The 26750-nt window shown below is 40.8% G+C and overlaps 1 protein-coding gene across 2 annotated transcripts in view; it reads right to left on the bottom strand.

Annotated features, from left to right (window-relative positions):
* Positions 1-24559, bottom strand: part of LOC311263638 (uncharacterized protein) — a 73816-nt gene extending 49257 nt beyond the window's left edge. The window contains exons 1-10 of one of the 2 annotated variants that reach the window (XM_084363838.1): positions 24310-24559; positions 23327-23414; positions 23091-23198; positions 19625-19817; positions 18743-18868; positions 17496-17619; positions 17191-17260; positions 15749-15863; positions 15376-15493; positions 6298-6410 (exon numbers count right to left, since the gene is read on the bottom strand). In XM_084363838.1, coding sequence (XP_084219964.1) covers positions 6298-6410; positions 15376-15493; positions 15749-15863; positions 17191-17260; positions 17496-17619; positions 18743-18868; positions 19625-19817; positions 23091-23198; positions 23327-23414; positions 24310-24452 — 1198 coding nt within the window. In that variant the 5' untranslated portion in view covers positions 24453-24559. The remainder of the gene's footprint in view (positions 1-6297; positions 6411-15375; positions 15494-15748; positions 15864-17190; positions 17261-17495; positions 17620-18742; positions 18869-19624; positions 19818-23090; positions 23199-23326; positions 23415-24309) is intronic. The other variant, XM_084363839.1, reaches the window with a different exon arrangement.
* Between the last annotated feature and the right edge of the window lie 2191 nt (positions 24560-26750).

Below are 26750 nucleotides of genomic sequence, written 5' to 3'. Positions count from 1 at the left end.
ATTGTTGACACCATTTTTTCAGAGACAGAGAGAAGCCTGCCAAGGACCCAAAGCTATATAACCTCAGCTGAACTTAAAATAACTTCTCATTTTGGATACTCTGTATTTGTCTCAGCCACCTGTGACCTGTGTGTTTGTGTGTGCTCATGACCCCTTGGACCAGCCCTTAGGGTGCCAACAGTAGTGTCTCAAGGAGAACCTCTTTGTTTCTGCAGGTCGTAAACTCCACATTCTGACCCTTGAAACACCCTTCATCACTTCTCTTGTAATCTGCTTGTTTGTGTGTTGTCATTCCAGCTCCAAAACCAGCCAATTTATTTTGATCCTTGATTTTAACCCGACCTTGCTCATTCCAACATGGCCTATCTGCTCCATATTCAAGTCCCTCTCCCCTCAGTGCGTGTTATCATTTGTCTTTATCCCAGTTGTGCAAGACACATACAATTTGATAATATCTACTTCTGTTGTTATGCCCATTCTGAAATGAAAAAGGAAGCACAAGCATGAATGATGCAAGACCCTAAGGCACTAAGTAAGTGTGCTGTGCCTGATCCATTTATCATAAGGCAAGGACACAGAGAGAGAGGAGAGAGAGGAGAGAGAGAGAGAGAGAGAGAGAGAGAGAGAGAGAGAGAGAGGGGAAACAGTGTTGTCATTGTTTTCACAAGGTATTGAACCAATCTTGAGGCAGTCCTGCCACACACACACACACACACACACACACACACACACACACACACACACACACACGTATTAATATACATAAACTACTGCAGTGACTCTGCTGGAGCCAAATAACAGATGGACAGTGAGGTCAAAAATGGTGTGAACAAGGGGATAAAACAGAGAGATTTGGAGAACAGATGGGCGTAGAGTTCACTGATGGGAAGAGTAAGGAAGCACACGCATACAGTATGTCAAGCATAACACATAATACAATGAGAGAATTCCTGCTAAAGTCTGACTTTAAAGGGTTTTTTTTTTTTTGGTGGGGGGGGCATGCTTTGACAGGTTTGAAGCAGCTAGTTGATGAACAATTTAACCAACCACCTGGTCATCCTGCACGTCCAATATATCAATAGAAAAATAAATAAATAAAAAATCCTATAAAACTAAGATTGCCTTAAAGAATATGCCTGATATAATTAAACTCTATGTAAGTATTACACGGCACTGGCTGTAGGAGGTTATTTAGGGGCACTGAGTAAAATGAATGCTGAGTCACTGCACTAAAGCACAGGCAGCAGGCTGACAGGAAGTAGGTAGGTATCATGGGAGCATGCTGAGGAGAACAGGACTCTGGCATCTGCTGCTACACCAGAGAACTCACAGAAAAAAGGAGACGTGAGAGAGCGAGCAGGGGAGGGGACAGAAAGAATGAAAGAAGTGGAGGAAACGGTGGAGGGCAGGAAAGGAGGAAAGGGTGAAAAGAGGGCAAAAGAGGGCTGAATGGAGAGGAGAATAATGCAGGAGGGGAGGACAGGGAGGGGAGATAAAGGTGTTAGAAGTAGGGGACAGGAGAAGGAGAGGTGAGGAAAGGAAAACAAGATGGGTACAATAGGAAAGTAGCTCGTAGAAGGACAGAGGGACACATACAGTATTCCTGCTCTCTGAGCTTCTCTGTCTGACTCAGCATAAGTCACTTCAATTCTGTCCTTTATTGCTGACTTAGCCTGTTGTTGGATGGGTCCCAGGGACCTCACTGTCACACCTGAAACACTCTACAACAATATCATCCACAACACCTGCTCTTGCTGGGGCAGTGCACCGCATGAAACCCTTTTAGTACCTTGTACCACCATGATAACTCCAAAAATGTAAATGTAAATGTAAAATTCATTTTATTTTAGATTTTAATTACAAAACGTTGTACGTATGAATGTACACCGATCAGTCACAACATTAGAACCACTGACCATTGATCATCTCGTTACAATGCAATGTCCTGCTGGGAAACCTTGACACACATCACAAAAACTGCTCAGGAACGGCTCGAGGGACGCAACAAAGAGTTCAAGGTGACAACCGGGCCTCCAAATTCCCATATCCCAATCCAATCCAGCATCTCTGGTACGTGTCGGAACAGGTCTGATCCATGGAGCACCCACCCCCAAACATACAGGACCCAAAGGATCCACTACAAACGTCCCGGTGCCAGACACCACAGGACACCAACAGAGGTCTTATGACCATGCCTTGATGGGTTAGAGCTGTTTTGGCTGCCCAAGGGGAACCTGCATAATATTAAGCAGGTGGTTATAATGTTGTGGCTGATCGGTTGAAAAGCAATACTTGACTGAATTTTTAACATTTTAATAACTAAAACCTTTTTCTACAAAATGAGTCTTTTTGGATCAGCCTATATAGAATGAAAGATTAAACAAACGGGGACATAAACTATTCAGTACTAGAGTGGTCAGGTCTGTGCTGGATCAATGCGGCAGCAGTGTCTTGAGAAGATTTGAGCATATATTTTGCTAAGTCAGGGATCCATTATACAGTGACTGCTGTGAATCCAAGCTGACTACAGCTGCCATCCTCAGCATTGGAGCAAGCAACACACTTTTTCAGACCAATTTCAAACCTACTGTATTTGGTCTTGGAGTGACCCTAACAGTAAGCTAGGTCGGACATAAGATTACTTGTTGTGATTGAAAGTTCAAGAATTCGGCACAACGAGGCACAGTGTTTTTGACTTTGATATCTCAGGCTGTGTTTGGACATTATGGGCAATAATGCAAATCAATGAGCAGGACTGATATATAATATGAAGCATTTTGTATCAATCTAATGAAGTACCTGGATTGGTCAAGTATCTCAATGGACTAGCCAAAGAGACATTCCTGAGTGTTTATTTTGCCTATTAATTGCTCCTCAATACTCTGTTTTCACAGCAGACATTTTGACTTGTCATATTAGGAAAAGCACACATGCTACTAATAACGTGAATGATGGCTCTGTTTAATTTAAGACACTCCAAATAATTAGCACCGCAGACTTATAATATTGTACTCACGATGGATCAAAATCTAAGCAGCAGAATCAGAAATTTGATTCCATGCTTTCTTCTTCCTTGCAAAGTCTCATATTATCCACAATGCAACTCGCTGTTGACAGTTTTGTCAGAGTTTCGCATTGGGCCCAACACTTGGGTTGCAGCGGTGATGACATTTTGCCATCAACTATCAAATTCCTGATAACATTGTTGTTACTGATTAGAATTTCATATTATTTATATTAAAACATTTATTTGGAAAAAAAACACAGAGGTATGTAAAATACAAGAGACGATTTTCTTGGATGAGCGCATCACACTTGACATGACAGCAGGGTGTTTACTCTTACTGTGGACCTGCATATTTCCAGCACTCCTCAATTGAAGAGTAGCATCACACATCTAAACTTAATGTTGATTTTGTTGCCTTTCTGGAGGAAAGACTACTGTTAGCAGATAGTGTGTCTGTATGCAATATTAGGCCTGGGCAATAAAACGATAGCAATAAATATCGACAATACATACGTCATCGATAGTAATAAGACAATAGTTTGATCAAATGTTCGATAGTTCCACGTGTATGCATTAAATGCAAACCAATGGAAAGCACATAACGAATACTCCCCGGCTTTTCTTGCCGTCTGACACGGCGGTCTGTGAGCTGTAGTTTAGCTATTTAACAAGCCAACCTCTTTGGCCTCTGGCTCAATCTTCTGCAGCTCCTCTCATGGTCACTCATCCTCAAGTGCTGCTACATTGCACTTTCTCCATATTGCCCACCCATCATGCAAGACTGCCATATCAATTACAAAATAAAGTGAAAGGACTTGGTGCCTTGATGAAATCTCCCTACAGTGGTTCTGTCATGTCAAGTCAGTTTTATTTTGGTGCCCAAAAATCACTAATTAGCCTCAAAGGCTAATTCACAGTCTCTGTGAATAAACCACCCTCTTCTTTAGAACCAGTCATCTATGAGCATCTCTAAATATCACATAAACAGAACTGTTTTTACAGCAACAGCACTGTCAGTGAACAGTGCTCCAAATAACATGCATTTGGATTCATGAGTAGAGGTCCCAACTGTCAATGGGAGTGTGTAGCACATGCCACAAGATTTGCAAAAATATCATGATGGTGATGGGTGTCAGTGACAGAGAGAGAGAGGGAGAGTGTGAGTGAGTGAAAGTCTGTGAGAAAGAGAAAAAACAGGAATGTTGGATTGTGTCAAAGAGGCAGCAAATGAATCAGCTCGTTTCCCCTGCTGCCTTGAGGGCTAGACAGTCTGACAGGGCAGCAAATAAGGATGACTCATCCTGACTCACATACAACCACAGACACACACACACACACAGGTGGGCACACAAACAGGAACACAGGGTGATGGATTATCACCACGGTAAAACATGCTTTTATGTCTTCCAACTGCCCTGAAAGGAAACCTCTCATCCTCACTTGCCCAACTCATTCTTTCACATACTCCCTCTCTACCACACACACACACACACACACACACACACACACACACACACACACACACACACACACACACACACACACACACACACACACACACACACACACACACACACACACACACACACACACACACAGTATCTCTTTCTTGCCCCTCTCCTTTCTGCCTTCCCAGCTGCATTGACAAACAGCCCTGCAGCCACCAACCTGTGACTCATCCCTGTAGCCTTTCTCAGTCTGTCAGGATGCACACACAGACACAAGCATATGTGCACAATTACAGCTATGAACACACATATACATGCACATCAGGTTTGCATTCCAATCTGTCTGTCCTTTGTGAATAAGACTCAGTGGTGAGGGGTTTCCAGATCTTTTGGAGCCGATATCTGAACAACGCTCAAAAGATGAAAGCTCCTTTGATCTGACAAGTTTTAGAAGGCGCACACACACACACACACACACACACACACACACACACACACACACACGGACACACACACACACACACACGAGCAGATTGTTACCTGAACTTTGCAATCAGTGCTTTTGGAGATCAACTGATGCAGGCCACAGTTAAGGCTCTTTGGTTAAAGTTCCCATACTGTAGAAAGTGAGATTTCCATGTCTTTTTTTAATAAAAGGTAGGTCTAGATACTATATAAATTAAACTATTGAAATGCTCAATCCAGAGAAATGCACACAAAAAATTCAAAAACTGTGCCTTCAAACAAGGTTATGAGGTCGCAACTTTAAAACTCCCAAGTCACTGCCCTCAGCAACACCCCTAGCACAGCTGTGGTCATAAAAACACTGGCAGAGCTGAGGCAAAACACGATGGGTGGTGCCTGCTCAGGCCTGTAAGAGCTGACCAATCAGAGCACACTGTGCCCTTTGGAAGAGGGGTATTAAAGAGACAGGCAATAAAATGGAGAATTCAGCCTGACGGTGCGTTCAGACCAAAAAAATGGAGGAGAAAGTTATTGTGGCCGTCTGTGGGTACGCGGAGCTGTACAACACCACATCACACTTTTACCGGGACCGAAACCGAAAGGACAATGCCTGGAAAAAGGTCAGCGAGGAGGTACAGCTTACGTCCAAATACGTCCACAACAGATAAAGCGCAGCTATGGTAGTTAACTCAGCCATGATTGACGAGAACAGCGGGAAGTGAAGGAAATAGCGGGAGGTGGATTGCGTCATTGCGCGATGAAGCGATGGTGAAAAATGTGACAAATGTGTCAAGCAACGCGATGCTCGCGTTACGGGCGATGGCATCGCGTCCATCGCGTTTGGTCTGAATGCACTGTGAGTGAATAGAGGGGTTGCAGCCGTGGACTGTATGATTTGTTTAGAGGACAGTCTATGGCAAAATGCCAGCTTCAAATATCTCTCTCAATTGTGAAATGGCCAAATAATGAAACAAAAATTCAAAGCTTAATGAAAAGATGCTTACTAAAGAATAAACCATAGGCAAACATAGTACCAGGCAGTTTAACAGTTAGAAAGTTTTAGGAAATGAAGTTAAAGAGGTGAACAAGGGATGACTGTTTCCTCCTCTTATAACAGTGTTCTCAGGAAAACACTTGAGATGTCTTCCCCAAGGTCCAAACCACGATGCACACTGACATTAAGACCAGAGAACAAAACAGTGTATGTATAAGTGTAACAAGATCAGCAGGTGCACCACCAAAGGTTAAGTGATGTAGGCTGAATCAGTTACCAGAGTTTGAGCGACTGTGTGCTGACTTGTCCCCAGTGTCCCTTTGCATTATTAGCCTCTACTTGGGAACAACTGCTTGTGTGTGTAATGTGTATGTGTGTGGTACCTGTTTTGGATCCATGGTGGCTCTCATCCAACACCAGACTGTTCATACATTTAAGCTCCCAGTCTTGGACCTCAGTTCTCCACAGGGCAGGAACCAACACAGTGTACTGGGCCCTGCAGATGGATGTGTGGTGTGGAGGAGAGAGAGAGAGAGAGAGAGAGAGAGAGAGAGAGAGAGAGAGAGAGAGAGGGAGAAAAAACAATGGGAGAGTGATTTAAAATGGGTGCCAATTTCCCATCCTAAAAAAACAGAATTACCGCCTTGCAGTTGTATGCCTTTGCACACCAGTCAAGCTGCAGTTTACATTTCTGTGTGCACTCATATAATATATTTATAAAGATGTTAAAGGTATTTAAGAAAAAGTATTTAGTGTATTTTTTGGCGAAGTGGAAGTTAACACTAAACATCAGAGGTCACCTATAGACAGACCGCGGTCTGGGTCAGGACCCAGATGCCGTCCTATCCGGACCCGGACCTATTGCCAATAAATTATTAAGAATAATTACATTTTGTGAAAAGAGTGAAAAAATATGAATGTTGTGCTCTAAAAAGAGTAAAGTGGACAATGAAAACAGGCAGTTTAAACCAGTACGTCTCATGTGTTCTGATACCGTGGCGATTATTAAAGGCAGCAATGTCAAGCTCCACTGTGATCCGAAGCACATGTCTTTAAAACAAATATACCCACTAAAATCCAAATTAAGGGCACCAAAAATAAAGGCAGCATTGAACATTATTTAACAAAATATTGTGCCAGGCCCACACTGAGCACCTCACACGTGTATGAGGACGGCCCTGACACCGTTACAGCCCAGATTTAAAATCCTGACATTAAAAGCTGAAGCTCACATCTCTCACTGAACAAGAGAAAGTGGGGGAGTGAGGTATAAGAGGGAAAGAAAGACTGATTAGTTGTTAAAAGGTGTTGAGATTGTCTCTATACAGTTGTTAAAGTTGAGAATGTTAAGATGTGAAATGGAGTTAACAAAAAGAAAAAAGGGGGAAACTTAAGGTAAACTGTATTTTTTCTAAACTTAAAGGTATAGTTGGTAATCCTGTTCAGAAACACTTTTTGTTATACTGGGTGAAATGGTCTTTCCACCCTGAGAGTAGGGCTGCCACGATTAGTCGACTAGTCACGATTATGTCGACTATTAAAATCGTCGACAACTAATTTAATAGTCGACGCGTCGTTTTTTGTTTTTTTTTACTTTGTTTTCTCTCTCAAAACTGCTGCGGCACCTTCCACTGCCGCGTCTGCCTTTCTGTCCTTGACACACATGCGCAGTAGTGGTAATCTGGGTCAGCCGTGGTGTCACCTGAAGTTATACCAGACAGGCTCTCTGGTATCATGGCTACCCGGCGGCAACGGAGCTCAAAAGTGTGGGAGCATTTTAAGAAAACAAAACAGAAAAGTGTGCAATGCAATATCTGCAAGACAGACAGAACTTGCCTTTCACGGCAGCACAAGTGCGATGCACGAGCTCCTGAAAAGGAAGCACGTTGTAGCTGACAACGACGATGAAGAGGGACAGTCGTCTCGTTAAGCTAACTGGCTAGTTAGCTGCTAACATTAGCGTAAACAGAGAGCTAACTTACTACTTACTCACATTGATAGCTGTAAACGTTAACATTAGCGATGACGATTTGATTCATTAGCCTTAGGAACAAGAGCCTTGTGCAGTTTGGGATTATATAGAGTCAGAGTGTAGTAAAGTTGAATACAGTTGTGAGCACTGAGCACAAAATGCACTTTTGTTATATTCAGGGATGCAAACAGCGCGCCGCTTTTTTCGTGGCCAATTAGGTGACTTGTGTGAATCGTTCAGATCCTTAGACTTTTTGTTTGTTTTTTGGGGGGGGGCTGACAGTGACAATCACGTGAAACTGAAGCGAACTCATTCATGGTTGCCACAACCCAAAGCGGCGCATATCCGCGTGCATTCGGTGCGACGGCGACGCCGTTTTCCCCCCTGTGCATGTCCGTGGAGCTGTGCGCCGCGGACGTGCACGGTTCCCTACGTTGCTGTGTCAGGCAGGTGTTTCCCACGGAGCTCTGCCCCGTTTCAAAGGTGAAGGAAGCCCTAAGTGGAGAGACGTTGCCTCCGCGATGTAGAATGTGTTTTATAGAAGAGAAACACACTTTTCAGGACCGCTGACTTGTATCATCAAAACAGACAAATGTAAACACAGAAAGCTGAAAATCACTGGACATGTCTATTGGGATTATACAAATCAACAGTGTAAAGTGTCAAGATGTATGCAACTTCAATAATTCCTTAGGTCAGCTAGTGCCTTATCCGTTTACTCAGCTGTTTGCACTTTATGCTACAATTGTTTGTTGCTACAAGCATATTTCATTAAAGGTTTAATGAACTATCATCTTAATTGTCTTCATTTTTAGTAAGCATATATCTTAAACACTTCAAGCTGAAAGCAAATGATTGTTATATAAGAGCAGCTGCATGCTGGTGCGATAAACTGTATGTTATACATTCAATTTACGTATGATCCGATTAGTCGACCAATCGAAAAAATAGTCGGTGATTAGTCGACTATCAAAATAATCGTTTGTGGCAGCCTTACCTGAGAGTAGTCCATACATAATGTGTTCAGAAAAAGGAACGAAATAAATCAGACCGCTGTGGCAGCTGCAGGCCTGTAAAAACTCTGACCAATCCCTCCCTCTCGGTCCGAGCTGAAGGAACCAATCAGATGCCTTCATGTCTTGTCCTGCCTGCACCCCCCTCTGTCCCCCCCCCTCCTCCCTGCGCACACTCATCACGTGTCACGTGTTGCTGGATATATTCAGCACACTCCATATGGAGTTAGCAGGAGATACACACTCCAGGTCAGAAGGTGGCGGTAATGCACACCTAAAAGTTGTTTACCAACAGCCATAAAACAGCAGAAGAAGAAGAGTTAGCACAGTTAGCAAGAGACAACAATGGCAGAGGAAATGCAGCTAAAGTAGCACTTCCAGAAGTGATGCAGAGGTTGCTGTCTTTCTGTTGGACAGGTAATTATTTGTTTTGCTTCGGGGGGATTTGTTATTTTCATGAAATATGTAACGTTAGCCAACTTAGTTACTTTTGTAGCTTGTATTTGCCCAATGCTAACGGCTCTCCTCTGCCCTGCTGACGGACTGTCTGATGCACGTTCAAGTTTGTGGGGGCGGGGCTTTGGACGGAGCACTGACGGGAGGGGGAGAAGGGGGTGGAGCTTAGACGAGGTGCCACTTTCAAATCTTGCTAGCTCGCCAACATTACCAACTATACCTTTAAGCACTTTAGAGGGCATGTTTTTCAAAAGCTGTTATGTAGCCCATCTTATTTTAAAATGCAACCCTTATTTTATGTGCAATTACAAACGAACATTTATGTATTGTTGAAGTACTCATTTACAGTCCCTCCAGTTCAATGTGAAAACTGACAATATTGCTAATATACATATATATATATATATATATATATATATATATATACACACACACACACACACACACACACAATCTAGAGAAACATATAGAATTTTTCTTTTTCATTTCATTTGACTGTCAGTTGTTGACCACATGTAGATATTGACACAACTACTAGGCTACTTCAATATAGGCTACGATGAAAAATATGAGGAAATGTTCTCTAACTGGACCTCTTTGAGTTTTAATTGAATACCCCTCCTATACATGTATGATTCCAGTGAATCATTTCCAGTGACAAACATGCTGTCTTCAGATTTTTTATAGAGATGGTTTTACAGAGGAGTTCAGAAGACTGAAGCTCAATATTAGTGCTTAAGCCCTTTTCAAGATTCAACCTGGAACTGGATTCAGGTTACATCAAAAAGAGTTGTAACATGAACAGACTAGTTCAGTTACCAGAAGTATACTATTATACTTTTATATTTTTATCTGTTGGAGAGAATGACTCCATCCGCGATTGAACACTCTACCCTCACTTTACACATTCAGTGCAAGTTTGTTTTGTTCGGCTACATAATTAACAACAAGCCAAAAAATCCAGAAAGCACTGTGTTTTTCTGGGTTCTTTATAAAACATACTGCTGACAAAGAAAGCAGATAACGTTGCTATGAGAGAGAAACAGAAAGATAATCGTTTTAAGACTGTACCATAGTGGCCCTGTTTCTGTATTAATCACAGAGTAGACATGCAAGTGCAAATAATGCAACATTAATGTGAGGTGAGACTGTAGGGGGACAGACAAACTGATGAGGAAGAGTATACAGAGACGGAGGAGGGAGAGAAGGTGATAAAGAGTGATGTGAAATTGAAGATAGATCACACTGTTAAGCTATCCTTCCCAGTATATAATGATAAATGGTTGTAGACAGCAATACATAGAGTGCTTGGGAGAAAATGAAGAGAGCCATCATGGGCGAAATAAATAAATAATGTGTTCAGGTCTCATGTCAGCTCATTTTAAGATCCCAGCCAGCATTTTGCAAATGCTGATGTGTGTGAAGGAGGTGATGGTAAGAATCTAAAATGCATATTGTCTAAATTGAATGATCAACACAAGTAAGAGGGCCCAGTGAGTGATCCTCAGTCTGAATTCATTTTGGATTTTAGAATGGTTGAAAGTAACAGGAAAATAACTAAAGCAGAGACTTTATTGAAGCCAGCGTTGTCAGTGTGAAGTAAACAAATGATGTGTCAACCCCTCTAGCTGAGCGAGGGTGTCAGTGTGTCAATGAGGATAAATGAATGAATGAAAAGAGGCATATAGGAGGAGAGGGGGCGCAGAAAAGAAAATGAGAACACAGGGGAGGAGGGACAGCCAAGGAGGTTTATGGGAATTGAGTATTGTGAAGGAGGGGGTAAACAAAAGAGAAAGAGATAGGACTGGTGGAGGGCACTAAGAACAACAGTGTGTATAGGGAGTGAGTAGGAGAGGGTTTGGGGGGGAGACAGGACTGGGCACAGGAGATATGGACACTGAAGGAGAGACGGTGAAAACTAGGAGCTGAAAGAGAGAAGAAAAAAAGTCAGTGGAAGGGAAGTGGATAGTTTAGGTTGTATGGGAACTTGTATTTAAATATGAATAGTTTTATAATTTACCATAATACAATAACTAGATTAAATTATATCTAATTTAAAATGTATGTTTTGATGTTTATATTCAAGGTTTATCATCACATTTTATTATGGGAACAAACAAATCCTACTGTGGTTATCACCACAAACAAAGGGCAAACTGACAAACTGTAATTTGTGACTCATTTATGGCAAGTGCTACATTATGAGGGATATAATTCTGTTAATTTTGTTCCTGATCTTTTGTTTGTCGTTGACAGAAAAAGAGGGATGTTAATGTAGCAGCTCATGCTACTATAAATTAGATTTAAGAAAAGAAAGGAGATAAGAGGCCAGAGATCTAGTGTGTGTAAAGGAAATTTGTATTGAAATGACGCAGCCATATATGATAAAATAAGACAGAAAGACTAAAAAAAAACAAGACAGCAATGATTGCTTTGAGCTAAATGCTAATGTGAGCATGGCGACATGCTTACATGCAAATGTTTACCAATTTATTTTAGTGTTTTAGGATACTATCATTTGCTAACTGCCACTCAACACAAGTAAAGACTGCTGGGAATGTCATCAGTTTTAAAAGGTATAAGAAAGTATTGGAAACATTTTAATTTCAACCTGATGATAAATACAAAGTTAATTCATTCTGAGGGGGACATGGATAGTCGACAGACGCACCGACTCCAGAAGGTTAAATGAAGAGGACTGCCAGTCAGAGTCACATCTGACAAATAGTTATAGACTAGAATTACTGCTTTACAGTTGTTCGCCTCCGCGCACCAGTCATATTGCAGTTCACATCAATGTGTGTCCAGCTCTCATATAATATAATCTATGTAGAGAAGACTTTGAAGGAATTCAATAAAAGGTATATGTAGTCCTTGGTGTACAGAGGACTGACAGAGAGCTTTATCACATGGTGCAATGACACTTAAGTGGAGCTCAATATCAGCAAAATGTTTTGTTCCAAACTTGAAGAAATTCCCTGAAGGTTTTCCTGAGATCACGAGAATGGGACGGACCTGAGGTCACAGTGACCTTTACCTTTGACCAGAAAGTTTATCCTTGAGTAGATGTTTGTGCTCAATTTTAAAGAAGTTCCCTTAAGGCGTTCCGGAAATATCACATTCACAGGAATGGGGCGGACGTACATAAAGATGGATGGACGGAGAACTGGAAAATATAATGCCTTCAGCCATAGCTATTGCCAGCACAGAGGCATACGATGAGGACAATAATTTTCCTTAGTTGAGAATGCACATTCTGTGATGTGACTACTGCACATGTGGACATTGTGAAATCAATGTTGAAACTACATATCGTGCAGCTCTAGCGTGTACCAATTTTTTTATCAACTACCAAAGTGTAGGCTGACTGGCAGACAAACCAACATTAACATCCCTAAAGCCACACTACTAGCAGGCCTAAGAACAGAGTGGGGAAGGCAGAATGGGTACTATCAGTGACTAAAAGAAAAAGAAGGAAGTGAAAAAAAGGTAGTAAGACATTATTAAAATGCAGTAGCCAAGTGGTCTATACTGAGACCAAAGTCTATATGAGGAAAAATGTAAATACCAAAAGAGTGTTGGAAAACCAGGCAGACAGACAGAAACTGAATGAATATTCTACAGAGTGGAAAGCTGCTCTTTGAATAGTAACGTAGGCTGTGCTGGCAGTCATTGTTACAACCTATGACTGAGGTGACAGCTGATTGACAGCCCAGTGTAGACGAACAGAGACACGAGATGGATGAGCCTCTCAACCAATCATTAATCAGAATTGCCTATATGGGTGCATGACAACTCCTGTTCCTGCCATTCACAGAGAGTGAAAGAGGCTGAGATCCTTCAGGAAAATTAAGAGAGGTTGAAGATCTCGCCTCACTCTCCTCCTTCATTTCTCTCTCTCTACCCCCTTCTCAATTAGTGTACCTTCTCTCACAAGCTGCTTCTCTCTCTGACCCTCCATTCATCTCTCTCTCTCTCTCTTTTACTCTATTCGTTCCCTTTCCCTCTTTCTTCATCAGTATCTTCCCAGTGTAAAGGGATCCTGCCCTGGGAGACAGTCGGACCACTTAGTGTTGACTTCTGACCAGGCTTTCATAATGATGCCAAGCAGGCAACAAGGACTTCTCAATGTGATGTGGTGGCAGGCTGCCCACTGAAAACCAGAGCTAGAACAAAACAGGACTGTCAGTGCTGCCCTTGATGCATGCATATACAATCAGAAGAAGAGGTTCGCACATGCAACAAAATGTACTTTTACTGTCTTTGTAGCACATAAATCTTTGAAAACATTGGTGTTAATATGTGGTTATGAAAGCTAGATGTAAAATGTTTAAAATAGAGCATAACATGGCCACTTAACAGTTTAGCTGTTCTCCATAAGAAACCTAAAGATTTGTCCTTCATAATCCACTTTGCAGGGCATTGGTGTGTACCTGGTACGCCCTCTCCCCCCTGGCTCATGATAAAGTGCTTTATCACTGCCTGTGACACAGCTACGTTTATGGAAACTACTTGGCTGAGTGGCCTCTATTTAATCCAGAGTCTGCTGCACAGATCTTTGTCCAAGGTAAACAGATTTAGGTCCAAACAGTGGGACCTTTCCTACAATGAGAAGCACATGAGTGTGACATTAAAGTAGCTGTAGGCATCTTATCTATTAAAACAAATATGATAAACTGCATTTTAATAATCACTGTGCACCAGTCCGTCACAAATACACAGACACACACACACTGGCTGTATACATAAACCTAGTGACCCTGCTGAGTTGCCATAACTACAGCTCCATGTCAACAAAACATGTCCGTCAGCATGTGACGTTTATATTCAACATAGTGAGAGACAGACAGAGGAGTCCAACTGAAAGCAGCATGGGCTGCCAATGAAGAAGCTAATTTAGCATAAAGGATGTTTAATCCAAACATGTACAAAAACAACCAGAGCAAAACAATGACACTCTACTTCTCCTGGAATGCTTGATGTCAAAACATGTCCAGTCCTGATGAATTGATTGATATTCATGAGATGCCTGCGGTTTTATTTAGGACCAAGTCTCAAAACTGAGCTCTGAGAACTGTGCGGCACATTCTTCAGAAGAACTCATCGCTTTCAGCACATTCATGAGGGTGGTCCGGGACAACATTCATGGATGCGCGTCTGAGAAAACACATCTAATGCATTTTTGTGCTATACGAAATGTGGATTGTGGACATCTACACAAATGTCAGGATAAGGATGACATGATGTTATAAGCCACTCAGAAAATAGTATAAGATATATATACCTAATTGTTTAACAACATAACAGTACTGTTTAATTATTAAGTAAAAGAAAAAAAACTAAAAGCAAAATGCTGTCAAATATGTGATGCGCTTTCCTTTTAGTCCAACACTACACTGAGCTGTGGCACACTGCGTCAGCTTCTCAGTGAGGTTGTCTGACATGTGTCAAAGGGGGTGTAAGAGTTAGGAGCACACTTGTCTTGCACAGCTTTCTACACTTCATTCTGAAGCTGGGCCAGCACTGGAGAAAGGAGCACATGAGACTGCATCTCCCAGTCAGCAATGACAAAGTTACAGGTAGTTGTGAAGTTTACTTTTGTTTATGAGTGCTGTCCAGCAGCTTGTCTGCCGAGGCTAGCTAGATGTTTAGCTCATCCTCCTCTAAGTGCTTTGCCATGTGTTAAGTCAAAATAGCTCTCAATGGCATCAAGGTATTAAATTATCTCTTTGAATCCCTCACCATCTACCACACTGATTGGCAGCATATCTCCTCAGACCAGCGCATCACACTTTCTCAACAGTGATGTGATCTTTGTCTGTGAGCCATCCTCAGACATGACTGCTGAGACAGATTAATGTGCTACCTCAGATTGCTCTAGCGGAAGAAGTGTGCAGACAGTGTGTTTGTATGCAAATTAACCGAAGGCCAACATGCGGAGCACATTACTCAGCGGTTAGCTGATTAATAGTTAACTGTTGCCATCCCCAGACCAGATAGTGTTCAGTATCAACACTTACACATCAACAGGTACTCTCAGAAGCAGGGGTAACACTGCTCCCTCATCATTCAGGTCCATCAATCGAGGCTCCAGGAGCTCCATGATGGTCAGAGCAGTGCGGAACACAGCTGACAGGCCTGAGGACAGAGCAGGTTTTATGAAAATGATTGCTTTAACATACATGAATGCTTTGTTCATAAAAATAGGTGAAAAAGAGATAAGATAGAGAATAATGTCTTGGACAAGACAAGACTAATTAAAAAAAAAATTATCACCATTATTAAAAATAATTGCCCAGAAAATGATAAATCACAGTAATGTCAGTGTGTTTCATCTGCTTGTTTGTACATTTGTGCATGCGTGCGTGCGTGTGTGTGTGTGCTTGCACATACCGTGCAGAATTATGAGATCCCAGACAGCCAGGACAGAGTCCCAGCAGGGCAGGGAAGAGAAGAGAGTGAGGAACCACGGCATCACAAAGTGGACTGATAAGACTCCTACTGACTCCTGCAGGGGGGTTGGGAAAACAGGAAGGGCTGATTTGGCATAACCAAACGCTATTCAAGACTCGTTTCTCTGCCAATTCCTGTAGCTGTGGATGTTTCAGTTAGGATGTCAGTGAATGACATCCTAACTGAAACATCCATCCGCAATGTGCAAGTTAGTGTTGAAACTGACTTGTTACTTTGACGATTTTTTTAAATTGACAATGGTGTTACAGTCTACTTATAACCATTAGTTTCCCCAAATATGCTGAACGTTGGTTTTTGGAATTATGAACAAAATTCTGGTGTTTTATATTCACTGCTCTAACGGATAGGCCTTACAAATAGGATTAAAATAACCTTTATGTAGTCATTTATGTTTGAGCCCGGCGTTCAAAATGCACTAGGTCTCCATTTGCTCCGGTCTGATGGGTACAGCACACGTACAAAATTTTCTTTCCCGCTCGCCTGCCTTTACTCTGCTGAACAGCTCTATTACAAAGGAAATGCTGACCACTGATCTCTAATAGGCTTTTTCTGTAAGGGGGTACAACTATTGTGTCCACAATAAGCCCCTGTGGTGTGTGTGTTTCTGTTTTGTTGACTCGAAAAGGGTAGCTTTCTTCTCAGACCTGCTGAGTCGATGTGAAGTATAACAATCCTTTCAAAGACACTACAGTAACACAAATGGTAGCGGTGAATGCATCAGTGTGCGCAAGCAGACTTGGATGATGATTTTGAACAGAAGAGAACTAAGTTGCTACTGCAACCCTGACCTGGTATTTGACCTTATCCACCTCCATACTTGTTTTCTGTACATTTTTTGGCTAAAAATCGAGTTAAAATGATAACATCTCCTTATCCCTGAAATGGTATTCAATTTCTGCCTAAATGCAGCTGCAAGAAAGTTGTTGTGCATCTGCTGTGAGGTTTACTGAATTGACCTTGTGAAAATAGTTCAACAGTAGGGATGCAGGGAGAAAATGACATAGTTGAAGGCTTGTGCCTTCATGTGCAAACAGTAATATTGCCAAACATGACGAGCCTTGAGCCTAATGCAGTGAATGATAGAAGAGGCCCAGTTGCTGATGGATACATTACAGTGGCCTCTCCCCTAAAGATGAACTACTCATCACTTAGCCATATCTGGCCTGAAAACGCACTCACACACACACAAAAACACACAGTTTTCAGTGTCTAGTCATGATCAGTACCATGTTGAAATTCAAACCTGCTTATTTCTTAGTCAGTCTGTCATTCTACAGAAATTTGAGTGGATCATCAGGCTTCTGCTTCTACCTACAAATCCAGAGAGTGAACCTGAGGAGTGAAAATCACAAAGGACTCACCATGTGCTGAGAGAGCTTGGGCTTTCTGTGTTTCAGGAACTGGTCAAACACCTTCACCTGATGCTGGACCCTGATTGGATGAAAATTGAGACCTTTGTGATTACTCTACAACAAGAAAGTGCATCTTTCCCTGATTTCCCTAATTTTGTGCAATATACTGAATGTTTATTTAGTCAGTAATAAAATGCATTCTATTCAGTAGTTCAGTGCATTTGTATTTATTATACATATTTAGTGTGTATTTTTTTAGTTATTTATATTGTATTTTTATTCTTATTTATTGTATACTGTGAACCCATTCTTACCTGCTGAGACTGAGGTCAAACAGTTCAGCCAGATATTTGGGTTTATCCAACAATGCTGTCAGAGCCCAAAACGCCTCCTCCTCTGCCAACTGCATCAGCAGCACTGCAGCAATGTAGGACATCCCTGTGAGACACAAAGATTTTACATAAAAAGAAACAGAAATACTGCATTTCTTACAGCATTGGGTATGGGTGTTTGATATACTGCATTAAGAATATTTAAGCTACTGGAGTGATCATGTTTTATCAAAAGGGTGAGACAATGGAAATACTTCAGTAGGAGCAGCAGGGTACAATGCTGAGGACGGGCAGCAGGGCATAACCTCAATAAGCTTTGCTTGCAAACTGTGCATATCTGGCCTTCTCATGACCACAGCATCTTTCCTCCAAAATACAATATATTTTCTATGGAAGCTGCATACACAGGAGGACATCCTGTAATGCAAAGAGCTATCACTGGAAAGTGGAAATTTTAAAACATGAATGGAATATTAGTCAAGAAGAAAATGTAATTGATTTTTCTTCTACTTGTATAGCATGCTGTTACAATTAATGACACATTTCTTCCCAGAGACAAAGTTTAAAAATGTGGCGAAAAAAAGAAAAAACAGATCTGTAATCTTTTGGCAAATGTGTCAAATATTTTCATCCAGATTCTAACTTCCCTCAAATCAAAGAAAATGTTTCAGATTTTAACTTAATGGAGAACACAAAAGAGCAGCTCATTATCCATGAAAGTTCCATGACAATCAAACAAACAAAAAAAGGAAAAAAAACAGCAGCAATAATTGTTTGTTCTGCTCACATTTCACAATCTGATTTTCAATTTATACAAATAACAAAAAATACATTAAAAAGCCCAAAACTCATTATGACATAGACAATGTGTAGTTAACAATGTGAAAAAAATTTCACTGAGACTTCCTGAGCATAGCAGAGCATGGTGAGCATGATTCAGTAACTCTTTATATTAATAGTCCTCTACTTCCATCTAGTGGTCACATGATGAGTCAGAGGGAACACCTTGCTAAATTCAAATGTCAATAAGTGTCCTTCGACAGGGCATGTGGAACAAAGCCAACAACCTGATGATAATCATTTCAATATTATTTACTGTGAATCAGAGAAGGATAACAGAAGAGGGAGCCCTTTATACTGTTGAAAAAATAAAATAGTATAGTCAGAATCCCATGTGTCTGATAAATGAATACAGAAAAATCGTCATCACCAATCATTTAGTCAATCACCTTGGCTGTATCCAACCTGCGGGCTGTATTTGGCGAAGGCAATAAGGACTCTGAAGAGTTTAGCCTGACCCTCGATGGCTTCTGGGCTCTCCCCCATGAGAGAACGGTGGGTCGGGAAGGAACGCTCTGTGGAATGGGTAAAATTAATATGGTAGTACACTACTAGACACTTCCCTCCAACAACAGACCTATGAGCTTCTTGTACCTAGTGTTCACAGAAATTCTCTGTGTCGTTGTTATTTACATTAATTTTTAAAGCAGTGCTCTGGTCACTACTAGACTTCACCTTTAACCCTAAACATGCTGCATGACCAGAAAAGAGCTGCATTGCGTGGTGCACTACAGTACAGTAACAAACACTAAAAGCCAACATCAACCAATTTTTACATCATTTTGAAGACTGAACATAAGTTTTAAATTCAGTCCAAAAACTATCCAAAATTTAAATTAGACAACATTCAACATTTAAACATTAACACCGCGTCCTGACGTACAGCGAGTGAGCGAAACGACGACGAAAACTCGCTCGAAGGTGTCCTGATATGCAGCGTGACGATTTTGTCGTGAGTATATTCTATTGGTCAGTCAGTTGTTCTCCTCTCTCTGCTAACTAGCTTGTCAACAGGAAGCAGTGTGTACTTTTCAACCAATAAGAAGTGTTTAGGGGCGGGACACCGCTGCGAAATGTCGTCCAGATAGAGACAGAGCGAGCGATTTTTTCAGGGTTGAACGACATTGCTGGACGGAGCGATATCGCTCGCAGCTCGTCAGGACAGGCTGATTGAAAAGTACACATTCTAATCACTTTTCCTCGCTCGCTCGCGTCGCTGTATGTCAGGACAGGGTGTAAGCCTACAACTTCATTCCACATTTTGAGCTCACGTAGGTCCAGAGCAATCTGTCTGAAGAGTGTGATGTCGTCTACAGAGTATCTGGGCTCGGGGCCGCTGGAGGGCTGCTGCTGGTTCAAATCCAGGTCGTTTTGAGTCTCACTCAGTGTGGTGATTGCCGACAGGATGCCATACTCACTAACTCCCAAGTCCACCAGGGGCCCTCGCACCTCAGACAAGCACTTCTGTTGGAGGAAACCCAACACATTCCACTGTTAGAAAACAATCAGTAACACTTCTGCTGTGAATGAATGACAGAGTCAGGGTTCCTACAGGTTTCTTCAAGTTAAATTTAAGACTTTTTAAGACCTTTTTAAGACCATTCATATCAAAAATTAATACCTATTTTTCTGCCTATTTCACGGCCCTAGCGGCAAAAAAGAATGAAATCCTTGAATTTCGGAGTGTTAATTTATTTAACAAACAAAAGACGTCCACAGTACTCAAAAGAGATGTCTCAATGTGATTTACTGGCGTAAATCTAGCGTTCTGAGCAATTTCACTTGGGCTGCGTTGCGTTCGCTATTATTGGTTCCGTCCATACAGTCTATGTTTCAGCCGCTCTTTATTTACGTTCTTTGATCAAAATAATAGTGGTTGACAAATGCATGGATTAAAGCAAAAAAAAATCTTTTGACTGAAATGTTTTTTCAAGCTGTAGCCAAGTCATATTCCCAATTTGTAATTTGTGAAACATGTTACAGGGCATTTTACTTGACACGTGCTAAAAAAATAAGTTTGAGATTTACAGCCTCACCCCACACCATATTCTCTAATGCAAACATCAAGTTTAAATATTTGACAGTGTTTTACAGGAGGATGATCTGAACAGCTGTTCTATACACAGTTAAAATGTTTTTGTCTTTTCAATGTAATTTTCAATCTATGAAATCAATCTGTGCCTTTTTTTTGCCAAGCTTCTCTCAGGTTTTACTCTTTCAAATAATCAACCATCTACAGAACTTTTCAGCACGCTATTTTTCTACTTCTTCTCATCATCATTATCATTAATTATTATTAATAATATTGTTTACAGTGAGCCTCTTATCGTTTAACAGAAAAATACATCATACAAACAGCAACTTATGCAGCCTTGTCAGTCTGATGGCGAGTTCTCACTTTCTGTCATCACTAACATGTTAATAATCGAAGAAGCTCTGAGGCTTTGTTCTATATGTTATAATACAAGATTTCAGCATTGAGCTACAATCAGGCTACATTCATGACTCTGTACAGTCAAACTGACCAAAAACTTCTTATTGATCATCATTATAAAGTTGGGCGGTCCTGTAACCATGGTAACTCACGGTGCCAGAGGGGAGGGAGAGACGCTGAATGAAGCCGTTTACACAGATACACAGCAGACAAAGTCCAGACTATAGTTGTTATTTCACACATGTAGCACACAACAGGAGACTCTCCGTGTCAGACGAGTTCTCACGTGCTGACTAAACTCAGCTGATAACGTAGCAGCGCGACGAGTCCCTGCTAGCTAAGCAGCTAAACTTTAGCGCCGCTCCGTGTTGAGATCCCGCCCCGTGTGGGTCTCTACACTGTCATTGGTCAGGTGAGCACACGCTGTTAACGATACCATTGGCTGTAGAGTGTGACAATCTGTCAATAAACATCAGCCAACAGTTCTCCTCTGATCTACAGTGATCTCACAAGTTTGAATGACGGAAATCCATCGTAGCGACGGAGGACTTTAATCCATGCAAATGAAACTTTTGACGAAAAATGCGATACGGAGAAGTTACATACAGCACAAAATTTAAGACCCAGATATCAAAATTCAAGACTTTTTGAAGTCTTTTTAAGGTATTATTTCCAAATTCATAAATTCAATGCTTTTAAGACTTTTTAAGACCCCGCGGGAACCCTGAGAGTAGGGGAGGGATCATGACTCATAACCCGGTTTGGTCAGGTGGCAAATCAATGTACAGCCAACCTGAATTAGTTAAACTACAATGAAATCGTGGGTACAGATAGTGATTGGGGAATTTAAGATTGCTGAAGCATTGAGCAAATCTGCTTGCCATTTCTTGATGTTGCATTTCTAGGAAGGATTCAATCCAAAACATGCGATAAACATGTAACCAGAATATATGAATTAGTGTTCTGACTGCTGTCTTTGATTTTCTGTTAAATAAAAGCAAGTAAGAGTCTACTACTTTGCTTTCAAACACTGTGTGGGATTGTGGTAATCTGAAACCCAGTAATACTTCTCTGCTACATGAGTACTGTAATTAGGCCTCTTTTGAGGTAGTCACATGATTTTTGCTGTGTTTACATGAGGCATTTATACAGCTTACATTACGCTACTTCTTTAAAAAGGTCAATACTGTGTTGGATGGTCTGCTTCAAGTTTAACATCCATAGTTTTGAGAAATCTTTTTCTAAATCAACAAAATATAACTATGTCTGCCACCAACTATTATTATTAGCTACATCTGCAGATTAATTTCTGTAATAATCAATTTTTCATTTTGTTTATATAATGTCAAAGTAATCTAAAAATTTCTATTTCAATATTGACATGTTTCTGTTTAGCATTTTTGCTTGAAAAGTGACTCTCTTTGTTGATTTACTAACAGCAAAACAGCTCTGACATCAACAACAAATAGCAACATATTCAAGAAAACATCATTATGTATTTTGTGTTATTATTTGTCAAGTCACCAATTGTTATACAAAGGAACCGCAACAAACACATGTTTACATTTTCAATTAATCTGCTGATTATTTTTTTCTATTAAATGTCAAAAGCAGAGAAGATATTACCATCACAACTTCCCAGAATGCAAAGTGACATTTTTAAACTTATTCAGTTTACAAAAATACAACCAAAGCAGCAAACCATGACATCTGAGAAGCTAAAAAGAGGGCATGTTTTTCATGTGCTTTTTTACTTAAAAAATGTCAACACAACATTTCCGTCATTTAAATAACAAGATTAGGTAGGCTAAGGCTAATATATGGGCCTGAATAAGAGTACACAAGAGAGAGAGAGGGACACAGTGACACAGAAGATTAATTGAATATCAAAGTAATCACTGTTTATATTTTTGACAATTGACTAATCAAAATAGATTAATAACGTATTGTTCAAGCTCTAAAAGAAGTGTAGAATCAGTTCCAACTCCACACAGTTGTAGTTGATTTTAAGATTTTGACACTGACATGTTAAATTATTATTTTTTAAATGATTAAGAGAAAGCTGTTGAAAATAATTACAGTATTCTATGTATTTTCTTTCTTGCATTAATTCAGTTTTGGAAATCACAGCCTCAGTAAAAGTAAATGAGGGAAATTATATTGTGGCACTGTTTAAAAAATAATTTTGTTTCCTCTCCCAACCTCACCTAGTAACTTTGCAAGTGAGTACTACAGTATGTAACATCACTTGGAGAAGGATGAAACAAGCCGGTCTTCCCAGTGCATGTCTCATTGTACTTTACCTCGTAGTTGAAGTCACTGGTTTCTCTCAGACTGTCAATGGTGAGAAGACACTTCCACACTCTACCTCGCAGGCTTGGAGGAATACCCATCCTGACAAATCGCTCAATCTGAAAACAAAGCAAGGGTGTGAGGGAAGACAAAATGTTTCTTTACACTTACTGCATGGTCAAACAATATGCTAGAGTATTAGCAAGACTTCTTTTTTTTTTTTTTTTGCAGTGGAGACCAGTCTTACCTGGCTCTTGCAGATGAAGCTGGCTCCATTCCAGTAGCTGAGCAGCTCACACAGCTCTTTCACCCTCACCGAGCTCAGCTGGGGGTAGCTGACAGACAACACAACATAGTGGGTTTAGACTGATTCATCAGTTTTTGGAAATCAGGCTGATGATGGCATTTTCTATGAAAGCAAAACTGGTCATTGAGTGTTGAATTCTGATTTGCAGAGGGACGATCATAAATGATTACTGAAACTCTGAGTTGTTGAGTTGTTCTGCTGATGCTGATATATGATTCGGTATTCTTCGAGTATTCATGAATAGGATTTTGCTGGTGGTTGTGCTTTTAAATCACATGTGATTGCAGAGACCATTCCGGTGTGTGTGTGTGTGTGTGTGTGTGTGTGTGTGTGTGTGTGTGTGGGGGGGGTGTTAGGTAACTATATGCTACCTCACAGGTTTGTCCACTCTGACAAGCAATCTATTCTGATTCCTATTTTACTTTTTGGTCACCAAATGGTCGAAGTTAATGTTGAATGAAAGCGGGGGGAATAATGTCGGTAGCGGATTTCTATAAAGTTATACAGGCAGCTGAGTTCACATACTGTAACCATACTGGTCCCACGTATGTAACGCTAACATTGCTGACTAGATAACAGCAATAACATGAGACACACCTCAAACGACACGGTAAAGTCTAATATAATGCCACAGCGTTGTTTTTCTCTCAGTATTAACCTGAATAGGTTTCGAGTTGACGCCACTTAACTGACGTTTAACGTCACTGTAATTAATTAACGACAACAACAGAAAGAAGGTTGGAATAAAATGAAATATAACTCACTATAGGGGTGAATAGTTAGCGTTAATTCAGCTGTAGCGTTACCCAAGAGCTTTAAATGCCCTGCTTCATGGCCAAAGTTACCGCTAACTAACTAACTAACTAACTAACTAGCTAGCTTAACTGCTTCCCACGAGCTAATAACGCTCCCCTGTCCCGCACCTGTAATCGTGACATCGGTGATGAAGTTTTTGGTCCTTTCGTTTAGTCAGAGCAAAGCCGAATTCATCAAAACGCAAGTTCTCACTGCGTCTCCTAATCGTCGAGCTTCTCCTGCTGGCGTTGCTGCTGCTTCTCCTCCTCATACTTGTAAAGAAAGACAGTTGTTCGAGCACAAACTTCCAGCCCGTTTTCAAATAAATCTGAGCAGTCAACAAAGCCGCTGGGCTGTCAAACTCAACGGTCACTCTGGACCCGCCCCTTTTCTTACGTCACCGCCAACTGAAAATGGGCGGGATGAATCAGAGGGTTTTAAACAAAGAGGCAGCAGATCAGCTGGAGGAGCGTGACATCAGACCACCAGATCACAAGCACACCACAACGTGCTGACAGTCCCGTCATGCTCACACCAATGGCAACAACATACTTTTTCATAATTTAGGCTATGTAACAATAACATTAGGGTGGCAAATATATTTTATGAGGAACAGACACAGCTGACTTCAGTCAACAATAATAACTTAAAGGATCCTATAAAAGTTGATGGAAAGAAAGAACACTACTGTCCAGATATCTTCCTCATTATCTTATCTCTTTCTCTCTCTTGTGTAATAGAGAGCTGCAGTAATGTCCCTTCCAGTTTGCCCCATCGGACCTTATTTCAGAAGAACTTTGTATGGTGATGAATGGAGAGAGTCAAGTCATTATTGGATCCCGTTTGAATTGTGTCATTTATCACACATAAGATGTTTGTCAATTCAAAAGATAAGTTTTCAACTTGAGAAAGTTGCAGTTTGTCATAAAACTAATCAAGTATAAGACTGTGAAAGTAAGTAATTGTTAAGACGACACAGACAACAGTCTCGTTAGTGACGTCATCTCGTTGAGCAGTCACCAAAACCTGTAACTTAAACATTGTAGAGCTGCTCGCAGAACTGACAATCTATCCTTTCACATAACTGCAACTGTCAATACGGCCAGGTTCACTGTGATTTTCACCCTTGTTTGTACCTATTCTGTGTGTATTATAAATATATATATATATATATATACATAGTAGATCACAACAACAGTTACTACTACTCACACCCCAGAGAGAGAGACTTACCCTAGAGTATGTGGTCATTCACGTTTCATGTTTCTTTTGGCCTTTTTATATCACCAATGTAATAATTACTCATAACATCAAGAAATTCATTTGTGATTTAAATCATGTTTTTTTGATCATGTATTAGACCCCAACATATGTGTGATTGGCTCCCAAGTAACTCTCACCCTGTTTTCAGTGGTTTAGAGTGATATTTTAGTGGACCGGATTAGTAATGAACTCTTACTTATTTGTCGTGTGCAGAGTAGTGACCAGAGAAGTGCTGCTCAGTTAATTGTAGTTCAGACTGAAAGTGAAGTTAGAAAGTCAGTTAAGTAAGGAAGAACTTGCTCAGTGTGCTGCTTGAAGAAATAATCTGATTACCAGTGAAATGACTGCTGTGTGTTTGTGTCTGCAGTTCAACATCTTCAGGAAGGAAGCACATCATTGAGAGCATGTTTACTCCCATTTCTGGAGTAAATTCCTTTAAAAGTCCTCGGTCTTCAGGAGATGAACAAAGGAGTAAGAGACCTTCATCTCCTGGAGATCTTGACCCTCCTACGATCTGGAAGAAACGCAAATGAAGGGGTGAGAGACCTTCGTTTTGTGGAAACATCATTCCTTCTAAGATCTTGGAGAAGCTCGGACGATGAGGTGAGAGAACTTCGTTCTGTGGAGGCACCAACTCATATCATCGTGGATGAGCCCGGATGAAGGGGTGAGAGCCCTACGGCCTGTGGAGACAACAGCCCTTCCACACTGTAAAAAGGGATTTTAATTTTTTTGTCAGCAATACATACAATTTTACAGAGCCCTGGAGGTGACATGGATGTGTTTTGTAGTGTATCTTGCGCGTGAGAGTTACACTAAGAAACAAACTAAAGATAGTAATAAACACCGTACATTTGTGAAAGTGGAAAACCAAAGCTGTTGCAGTCGGTTAAATGCGGGCCTTTTATCATGGATTGAGACCATCTCGTAATTTTTTTCTTTAATTTAGCTATACATCATAAAGAAATACTTAGAAGTATAGCCTTACATGGTTTCATTTTAAGCCGGAAGCATCTTATAAGAATCCTTAAAGCACACAGACTTCGTCGTCGACAATATTCAGATTTTCAGGAAGTATTCGATTTTATCAATGAGCAATTGAGAGGCCCTGGGAGACATCATGGTTACAGGTGGATGTATGGAAAGTGTCTAGGACATGGATTTCAGGTACGAAAAGACGACGGCTAAGCAGGAGGCAGTATTTTTCTGAAGGACAGAATTTTATTGGCCACACCTATTCGTATAAGCTGAAACCCTATGGCATTTGTATTAACGGATGCATCGATGGGATTTCAAGAAAGATCAT

The sequence above is a fragment of the Pagrus pagrus genome (assembly GCF_965226575.1).
Source record: "Pagrus pagrus genome assembly, chromosome: 10".
Lineage (NCBI taxonomy): Eukaryota > Metazoa > Chordata > Actinopteri > Spariformes > Sparidae > Pagrus > Pagrus pagrus.
Note: the sequence above shows the minus strand (reverse complement) of the source record. Positions and strands in the feature narration are given on the sequence as shown.